This window comes from Artibeus jamaicensis, unplaced genomic scaffold (genome assembly GCF_021234435.1).
Source record: "Artibeus jamaicensis isolate MK-2021 breed Jamaican fruit bat unplaced genomic scaffold, CSHL_Jam_final contig_464, whole genome shotgun sequence".
Taxonomy (NCBI): Eukaryota; Metazoa; Chordata; class Mammalia; order Chiroptera; family Phyllostomidae; genus Artibeus; species Artibeus jamaicensis.
Window position 1 is genome coordinate 17,731,033 of NW_026521842.1, and position 9,239 is coordinate 17,740,271.

General features: G+C 48.1%; 3 protein-coding genes across 5 annotated transcripts in view; 2 read left to right on the plus strand and 1 right to left on the minus strand.

Annotated features, from left to right (window-relative positions):
* Positions 1-921, minus strand: part of UTP4 (UTP4 small subunit processome component) — a 29,861-nt gene extending 28,940 nt beyond the window's left edge. The window contains exon 1 of one of the 2 annotated variants that reach the window (XM_037162707.2): positions 840-921. The gene's annotated coding sequence lies outside the window, so the exon portion shown is untranslated. Of the gene's footprint in view, positions 1-542; positions 747-839 lie in introns of those variants that run through there. The other variant, XM_037162708.2, reaches the window with a different exon arrangement.
* Positions 922-930: 9 nt separating this feature from the next.
* Positions 931-6,680, plus strand: CHTF8 (chromosome transmission fidelity factor 8). 2 transcript variants are annotated; one of them, XM_037162712.2, is made up of 4 exons: positions 931-1,028; positions 5,590-5,648; positions 5,951-6,068; positions 6,456-6,680. In XM_037162712.2, exons 2-4 carry the CDS (start codon positions 5,626-5,628, stop codon positions 6,678-6,680), a joined length of 366 nt encoding a protein of 121 aa, XP_037018607.1. In that variant the 5' UTR covers positions 931-1,028; positions 5,590-5,625. The 2 variants fall into 2 exon arrangements, with proteins under 2 accessions (XP_037018607.1, XP_037018606.1); XM_037162711.2 differs by lacking the exon at positions 931-1,028 and adding an exon at positions 1,352-1,423.
* On the plus strand, positions 6,677-8,825 carry DERPC (DERPC proline and glycine rich nuclear protein). Its single transcript, XM_037162709.2, has one exon. It carries the CDS (start codon positions 6,677-6,679, stop codon positions 8,489-8,491), a length of 1,815 nt encoding a protein of 604 aa, XP_037018604.2. The 3' UTR covers positions 8,492-8,825.
* Positions 8,826-9,239: the final 414 nt, after the last annotated feature.

Consider the following 9,239-nt stretch of genomic DNA (forward strand, 5'->3'; position numbering starts at 1 on the left):
CTTAGAGCAAACGACTGAAAATAATCTCATTCTCTAATGGGAGCGTGAACTTGAACAAAGGAAGACACATGGAGCTGACCGGTTGTAGTCCAAGCAGAACTAAGGTTCTTCTTTTTATTTGGGGTGTGAGGTTTCTCTGAGGGCCAAGAGGAGGGTAAACACCACCACCATCACTCTAAAGAGGCAAGAAATGCTGACAGCCTAAACCAGTTTCTCAAAGTCAAGTCTGCAGAACCCCTGCATCAAAATTCCCTCGAAAAAATGGTTGTTAAAAATGCAAGATTAGGATCTTTACTCCATAGCTCCAGAATTCCAATTTCTGGGCGTGGGGCGGAAGCCATTAGGAAACTGCGTTTTACCAAGCGCTTCTCCCTAACTCTATTCCATGGTAAGTGTGCAAATTACAGACTCAAACTGTAACAGTGAAGGTGGGGTTGATGGGGCAGCCAGAAACGAGAGCTCCTCAAGAAGGAAGCGACAGGACTTGGTTTGGCATCTGTCAACTACCCCTCCCACTCCACCTCCGCTGCCAACATACGCACTCTGCAACGGTAGGGGCCGGGTCCCGTTCACTCCTTAGCTGTCTCCTTTCAACGGAAGGGAAGGAACCCAAGGGCAGAAAAATGTGTTGGGCCCAGCCCGGCTAAGAGAGCGTCCGAGGACCGCCCAAGGTCTCCACCGCCCCTCCCATCTCCGGGGATCTACGGAGTAGCCTCCACCAGCCCTCGACACACGGAGCCGGCGAGCTCCAAGGGACTACGACTTAGTGTAGGCAGTACCCCAACTCCGCGAAGTCCCCTTTCCTTACAACCGCTTCCCACCCATCTTCTCCAACTTACCCGCGGACGGGTAAGCTTCTCTCCGCCCCGGCCCCACGTGCGCGCGCGCTCACATGCTCTGCCCCGGAAGTGCTCGTGGAGCAAGGCCGGAAGTGCGCAGGCAGTGCTCGCGGCGGCGGCGACGGCGGCGGGAGGTTCGGTTGTCGCCCGTTGGCCGCGCGGCGCCGCGCTCGGCGGCCGCCATTGCAGGTCAGGCCGCGGGCGGGGGGGCGCGGGAGGCCGCGGGGATCGAGGACCGAGCTGGGGATGGGGGCGAGGGTGTGAGGGACCGGTAAGCTAGGGAGCTGGGGCGGAGCGGGGCGCGCGGCTCCGGGAGAAGAATGGCGAGCGGAGGGGCGGGGAGCGGCTGGCGGGGGAGGGGAGGTCGGGAAGAAGGAGGGGCGCGGGGAGGGCCACGCAGAGGTGGGGGAAGAAATAGGGGGTGCCCCGGGCGTAGGAAGGCCGGGAATTGTGGGGGAAGGGAGCGCTGTGCAGACGGAAGGCGGAGGGAGGGGAGCGAGTGGGGCGGAGCGGAGAAGGGCGGAAAGGGTGGCCGAGCGCGGGCGGAGGACGGAGAAGGGGGCGGCGCGGGCCGGATCCTCGAGGTATGTGCGGAAAGGGGCTCTTCCCTCGTGGGGTGGGAGCCCAGTACATGAGGTTTATGGGGACGGGCTAGAACCGGAACCTAAGCGGTAGCGGGAATATCAGAAAGGGGACTCTCGGGGGTGGGGGGGTTGTAGGGCTGTGAGGTTTGAGGGGACATTTTAAATTGGGGGGGAGGGGTAGACGCCTGGGAGAGTTATTTTGGAGGGTGGTCGGAAGAGATAAGTCTGAAAAGTGACCCAGGTTCTTTTGTGGGCGGAGTGAGAGATAAGCGAAGAGTCGGGCGGGGTCCTTCCAAAAAAAGAACGAAGTATATCATAATTAGAGGGGTACAAACGATTTTGGAGAATGAGGGTGGTAGAAGAAAGTTTAACCTTTGGAGGAGGGTGAATGGTTTGGAACATCACTCTAGGAGGTGTGGAGTAAGGTAGTGTAAAGAATCGTTTCTCAGGGAAGTAGGAGAAAGGATTAAACACCTTGGCAATAGGTCCCAGAGAAAGTCCGGGTAATTTGGTGGAGGTTGGTGAAGCCTGGGGAAGCGGATTGAGAACTCCCAGAAAGTGGGCGGGACTACGAGTAGGAAGTGTTTGTGGCCCAAACTGAAGGGAAGGAATGGGAAAGGGAGAGAGAGGGTGGAGGAAATGGGGGCTGGTGGGAGGAGAGTCCACGATTGAGGGAGATCTCAAGCAGGGTTAGAAGGAAGGGGCTTTGGGGAACACCGGGTGCTGTAGCAGTAAGAGGAGGAAGGGTGGAGATGGGGTTGCAGAGTGGCGGAAGATGGAGAAAACTGGAGTAACTCAGATCGACTGAAGCCATTTTTTCCACTCATTGTCTGCAAATACCAGTAATTGATTCCCTCCATCATGGGAATCCTAAAATGTGATGGGAAAGTACCACGTGTATGCATAGTATCCACACACGTTTCTGAACACACTCTTCACTAAGAAAAGTTTGGAAGCATTCAGTTCCACCTACCCTCCATAGCCCCCTTTTGGAGGGAGGCAAGGTTCTCATTCAGAAACAGGATTTCATCACTTGATAGCTGTCCACAGACCATATTCCTTTTAGACCATCCCCTTCAGTCACAAAACCACAGTAACACTGCTAATAAAAAAAATTGTATTCATTTATATATCAAACTTCCTGAATTGTTCATTTGGTGGAAAGGCACACAGAAAAATAGTCATAATTTAGAGGAAAACAACCTCAAGAACTGAAGCAGTTTAGTGAATCCTGACTGCCATGTTTGAATTGTTCTCCCATTGTGTGAATTTTGGTTTATTCTGATAACCCACTGCTTCTATAGGATGTTTTACTCCACTATAAACATTATAATAATAGTGCAATATAAAGACATTCTATACTAAGAAAAAGCCATGTTCCTCCAGGTAATCAATAGCTTGATCCTGAAGGCTTTATCATGTGCTAGATACTGTGCTGAATACATTCATAACCTCATTTAATACAACTCCTTGAAGTGGTTCTTTTTTATGCCTGGTTTATTAGCAGGGAACTGAAACAAGGTTAAATTACCCCTGTCATACATAGGATATGTGGCATAATCATAGAATCTAGATCTAGTGGCTTTCTTCCCAGTATCCCTAAACACAGGAATAGTCCCTGGGCCCAAATAAGAGACCAGTAAATGTTACCTGTTGGCCTAGCAGATGTTAAAGCCTTTATTCCCTTACTTTAAAAAGCTTAAAATAACAAGAATTTTAAAAATCCTAATGAAAACAATTTATAAAACATTATTTAGCTCTAGAAAAAAATTATTTGTGGTTAAGTTAACCATGGAGTCAAGGCTCCTTTCAGTAAAAGCTTTGTGTTCTTTATTCTGCCATACATTATCTTGGGGGCAGTTACCATTATGAAAATAATTGTTTACTATAAGACTTCTCTGTAAGACATTGTTAATCTTTTAATTCACAAACTGAAAGATAAATTTTGTTGGAGATGAAAAGGAATCAGTATCAAAGAATGCCCTCTATAAACAATTAGAAATGATAATATAAATAGGTTTATAGTTCTTTTTTAATTGCCCATCCCACAGATGTAATAGCTGCTCTGGTGGCAAGTTATTTGGTGACAAGACCTGCATAGGTTACTTACTTGGCATTTTGTAAAAGATGCTGTGGGAAAGGCTAGTGTTGTAAAGCAGTCAGAGTTCTCCTACAGGCATACTGGATGCCTATCTACTTTGCCAAAGGGCAACTGTTGCAAGAAAAAAATACACGATTCAGGCGATAGGATATTTTAAGGCCCTAAAGTAGAATTTTTAAATTTCGACAATATAGTTGTAGTAGGAGAGGGGGCCAGAGAGACCATGTTATGGACTTAGTTCACATCCCAGCTCTCCCACTTTATGAGTTGTTACTTGACCTTTAGCTTCTTTAAGCCTGTTTTCTTCATCTGTAAAATGGGAGGTGAGACAGTGCCTACATCATAGAATTGTTTTCATTTCAGAACTGAAAGATTCCAGATTAAGTTCAGACGAGTGAGAAATGAATCTTTTTGTATTATAAAGATAATGCTCTGCCTGGACCTTCTTAGAAATTGTGGTGGCACTTTGATTTTTGAGGTTTTTAAGTTAATAATTTTAATAGTAATTAACTTCAAAACAGAGTTAGAAACCAAATGACAATGTGTATCCCACCCAGATTGTTCTGAATCCAGTCAAACCTTTGGGGTTTTATTCTAAATCATTACTCTTTTTCTCCAAGAAATCATTGGAAGTGGTGGTTCTTTCGATGAGGTCCTCCTTTGTCAAAAGACCAGTGCCCTCCTGAGCTAGTAGTGCATTACCTGTTCTTAAGTGGTCCCACAACTGGCACTGCTTCTGCAGGTGTGGCTTGAGGATGGCTTCTTGATTCCCTGTTGCCCTTCTGACCAGCTCTTAAGTGTATGCTGTACCTGCCTGATGCCTTTTAATTATCACCGGCACTTGGTTTTCTCCTTAGGACAGAATTGGGTAGTCATAACCAGTGTAGATAAAAATCAGATGGCCTAGGTTCTTAAGCTGGCTCTACCATACACTGGCTGTGTGTGTGTGCACCACATACAAGCAAATGTATCTCAATAGCGTTATCTGCAAAATAGGGATAAGTACCTATTCCAGAGTGGTCACAGTAATAAGAGATACCACCTATATATGTGCACAGCATCTGATTTGTATAAAAATTAGCTAAATATTAGCTGCCGTTTATATTTAAAGACCAGTGATTTGACCAACCTCATGTTCCCAAAGTATGTTTGGTGCTCAAGAGAAGACTCTTGTCCTTTAAGTTTGTTTGATGGTAGTGCACTCTTCCCTGGAGATCCAAAATGATTAACAGATCAGTAAAGAAACCTATTTTAATTTATTGGCTAAACTTGAGCACAGTTATACCTACTAACTTGCTGTAGTGCATTTGGTAAACACTGGACTAATAACCTTCCAGTAACATTCTATCCATTGGAAAGACATACACAGAAGTAGTTTATATCCCTGCTAAATCTGCCCTTCCCAGAAAGAGAAGTACAAGTGAAACCAGTTTCCAGCAAGTGTTCTGTATAAACCCATTCTTGTATAGTACTACAATCTTGCCACCAGGTGGTGCTGTTGTATAAAATGAGAGTCTTAGAAGTGTCATGGTACACTTTTTAGTGTCTTAAGTGGAAGATGGTCAGCATTTGATGAGAGTCACATCAGAAATCAGCTTACCTTTCACTAAAGTTGACTGAGGGCCTTTTCACTTCTCAAGGCTTTTAGTTAAAGGAGATCTTTGAACCTTGAAATACCAGATAAGCAAAGTAGGCACAAAGTTTATAGCATGACCAAAGAAAAAAGTAAAATCTGAAAGAACTAGTTCTTAATATCCTTGAGGAAGGCAGATTATTAGTATAGTAGTCAAGAATGTGGGCTGTGCAGTGTATAGGTTGGGTTCAAATTCTGTTTTTTTGACTAGTAGGCATGTGGTTTTGAACCCAATTGTGATATCTGATTAACTTTACATTGTTACCTCTGGTGATGTTAAACAACCTTATATGTATATCAGCTTTTTTAAAGTTTACACCTTATAGAATTATTAGAGGAATGAAATGAAATGTATATGAAGCACTAAGTATCTAGTACACATACAAATACAAGCTATTGTTACTATCCTAAACCTCTTTTTCCCCTCTACAGCTTATTTTCAGTTGCTTTTTTAAAGACGGAAGGCTCATGGTACAAATTATTGTTTCCAGGTGAGTACATTTTAAGGCTTTTTATTATTATTATTATTATTATTATTATTATTATTATTATTATTATTCAGCTTGAATGTTTAGAGCTATATAGATGTTCTATTTACTGGAGGAATCAGGGTCCTGAGGTATCTTTCATACAGATCCTTGCATTTCAATCTCTAGTTCAGTGTGGAACACTGCCCAGTTTCCCGAAAACTTGTGCTCAACACAAAGTTCCTTTGGGCCTTGAACGGTGGTGTAGGACACTAGTCATCCTTCACCCCACAAAAATATTGTAACCGCCAGCCCTTTGCTTGCAGTGCTGGGGCTGGAGGCCTGGCAGAATGGGTGCTGATGGAGCTACAGGGGGAGATCGAGGCTCGCTACAGCACTGGATTAGCTGGAAACCTCCTGGGAGACCTACATTACACCACTGAGGTGAGGGGGCTTTTCTTTCCCTGCCTAATGCCTCAGGAAAGCAAGCTACACCAAGGTGGTGCTCCCAGGACCCAGAGTGAGGACTGCCCTCAGGTTTGTTATTCAAGGTCTAGCTAATCTGCTAAGCTGTCTGCTTATTGTCCCTCCCACCTCTGTAGTAGCAGGGCAGTTTAGCTCGAAAGGTCACAGTTTTAAAAATGAAAATTCTCTTACCTGGGCAAAAAAGGGCACAGGGTGGGTTTTCCACTGTGGTTACTCAGCAATGGAAGAGCCAGACCAGGGAGGGCAGCAGGTGGCAATGTTGCCTGCTAAGAGCATCTCTAGGAAGCACCTGAGCATTATGATCTTGCCCTGAACCTCAGGCATCTCGTTCTTGTTCTGCCAAAGGGAATCCCTGTGCTGATCGTGGGGCATCACATCCTGTATGGGAAAATCATCCACCTGGAAAAACCTTTTGCAGTCCTTATCAAACACATTTCTGGGGAGCAGGACTGTGATGAGCGTGCCTGCAAGACTGGTACCCGGTACTTGGTGACAGCACTCATCAAAAACAAGATTCTTTTCAAAACTCGCCCGAAGCCCATTATCACCAACGTTCCCAAGAAAGTATGAAAGAACCCCGGATTTTCCCTAGAGAGCGGCCAACTCCTTGGACTCGTGCTCCACTGCCACCTCGAGGACGGCTTGACAGTTCCCTGGGACCACAGGGGGGTCCTGTTCTAAACACAGGCCACCCACTGGGCATGATCTCGGATTCCCTCCTTATGACACCTGGTTCTCTTGGTAGAAATCTGGCTCCATTTCCAAGGAACCCTTCTCCTTTTCCAGCTTCATCAGGTTCATTGGCTTCAAATCCAGCACCTTTCCCTGCTGGTGCTCGTGACCCAGGCATGGCTTCTTTCCCAAGGGGAATGAATCCCACTAGCACAAGTGCAGTTTCTTTCCCAAGGCCGGGTGGCCTCTTGGGCCCAGGTCCAGGCCCAGCTGTAAACCCTAGAGCAGGGGCTCTTCCAGGCCCAGGGCCTCTGTCTAACCCAAGGTTAGGGGGTCTCCCAGGGCCAGGTCCTGTGCCCAACTCGAGGGCTGGTGGTCTCCTAGGAACAGGTCCTAACTCCAGAAGTGGTGGCCCCATGGGCCCTGGACCTGCACCCAACCTGAGAACGGGTGTCCTCTTGACTTCTGGAAATGGTCCTCCCAATAATAGGCCTGTTGGCCTAGGCCCTGAACCAAGTCCCAGTCTGAGATCGGGCTTCATGGGCACAAACCCTGCCCCAAGGTCCAGTATGTTTCCAGGCCCCAGCCTTGGGCCCAACCCAAGAACAAGTGACCTAGGCCCAGGCCTTGGGCCCAACCCAAGAGCAAGTGACCTGGGCCCAGGTCTTGGGCTCAACCCAAGAGCAAGTGACCTGGGCCCAGGTCTTGGGCTCAACCCAAGAGTAAGTGACCTGGGCCCAGGCCTTGGGCCCAACCCAAGAGCAAGTGACCTGGGCCCAGGCCTTGGGCCCAACCCAAGAGTAAGTGACCTGGGCCCAGGCCTTGGGCCTAACCCAAGGGCGGGTGGCCTGGGCCCAGGCCCTAATCTGGATACCAGATCAGGTGGTCTCTTGGGCACGGGGTCTGGTCTTAACTTAAGAATGGCTGGCCCTCAAGGCCTAGATCTTGCCCCCATTCTAAGAGCAGCAGGTCTTTTAGGAGCAAATTCATCGTCTTTTTCACAGGCTTCTGGAAACTTAGGCACAAGCCCACCTTCCATGGCAAGAATACCTGGTCCCATGGGCCCAAACTCTGGTCCTGGCTCTCGGGGAATTGGCCTTCCAGGGCCAAATCCATCTCCCTTGTCTAGGGCTCCTGGCCCCATAGGCCCTAATTCAGCTCATTTTTCCAGGTCAGCTGGCCCCATGGGAGTAAATTCTAATCCCTTTCCAAGGGGGACAGGTTCAGGGGCACTGAACCCAGCTGCCTTCTCTCAGTCTTCTGGCACAATGGCTTCAAACCCAACTACCTTCCAGAGGTCTGCTGGTCTCCAGAGCTCAAATCCAGCAATTTTCCCAAGAGCCGCTGGGCCTTTAGGACCCAACCCAGCTAACTTCCCAAGAGCCACTGGCTTACAAGGTCCAAGTCCAACTACGTTCCCAAGGTCTACTGGCCCACTTGGCTCTGGTCAGGTTACTTTCCCCAGGTCAGCTCCTGGGCCTCTGGGTTCTTCAGCAGGCCCCGTGGGTATCAACCCAGCTCCTTTTGCAAGGGCAACAGGGACTCTGGGTCTAAACCCAACTTCCTTTCCAAGGATGAATGGCCCTGTAGCCAAGACTTTGGTCCCGTTTCCTAGAGTGGGTAGTCTCCCTGGTACAAACCCAGCTGCTTTCTCCAGACCAGGAGGTCCAATGGCTGCAATGTACCCAAATGGAATGTTACCCCCTTAAATAGCATTTTCTCTCCAGGACCACCTTGGTTTCTAGGCATTGTGGTTCTGGGCAGAGGCCGTGTTTTAGGCAAAAGGGTAGACATGGAGCTACAGTCTGAAGTACATAGCTGGGGCTCAAGTTCAAATGAGCCATCTTTTTCAAATTCTGCTTCTTTCTTGATTGAAGGTGAAATGTTATTTGTGGGACATGGACTGCAGCAGGTGGAGTGATCCTAGCCTCGAGAGAAAGGATCCCTAGCCTTCCAGAAGCCTGCTGTGCTTTTGTCCCACAGCTTTCTGCCCCTTGTTTCTTACTAGTTCCTTGAATTGTTCTTGTGGACTTTCCTCAGGGATACATTGGCCTGCAGGTCCCAATTCATATGCAGCCCCCTGCTCACCACTGGAGAATCAGCTCACTGCTCTCTAGAAATGCGGCACTGGTGAACAAACCGTGCTTCGGCAGTTCGGACCTGGCCATCCTCTACTGCCGTACTTTTCCCTGGGGGCTTGAACACAGAATAGGGAGGTGGGCAACCACTTTACAGACCCACCAAATACAATTTTTACTTGACGACTAGTCAGTCCTGCAGCTGCCTTCTCTGGGACTCAGAGGAGGCCAGAATCAAGGCTCCACTGCTCATACAACTCCCTCCACTGGTACTCCCGATCACAGAACCTCAGAATTTAAGCTGATGCGGATGGGACATGGGGTGGGGGGCTGGGGGTGAAGGGGAGAAATCACTGTGCTTTGTTCAACCTGATGTGAA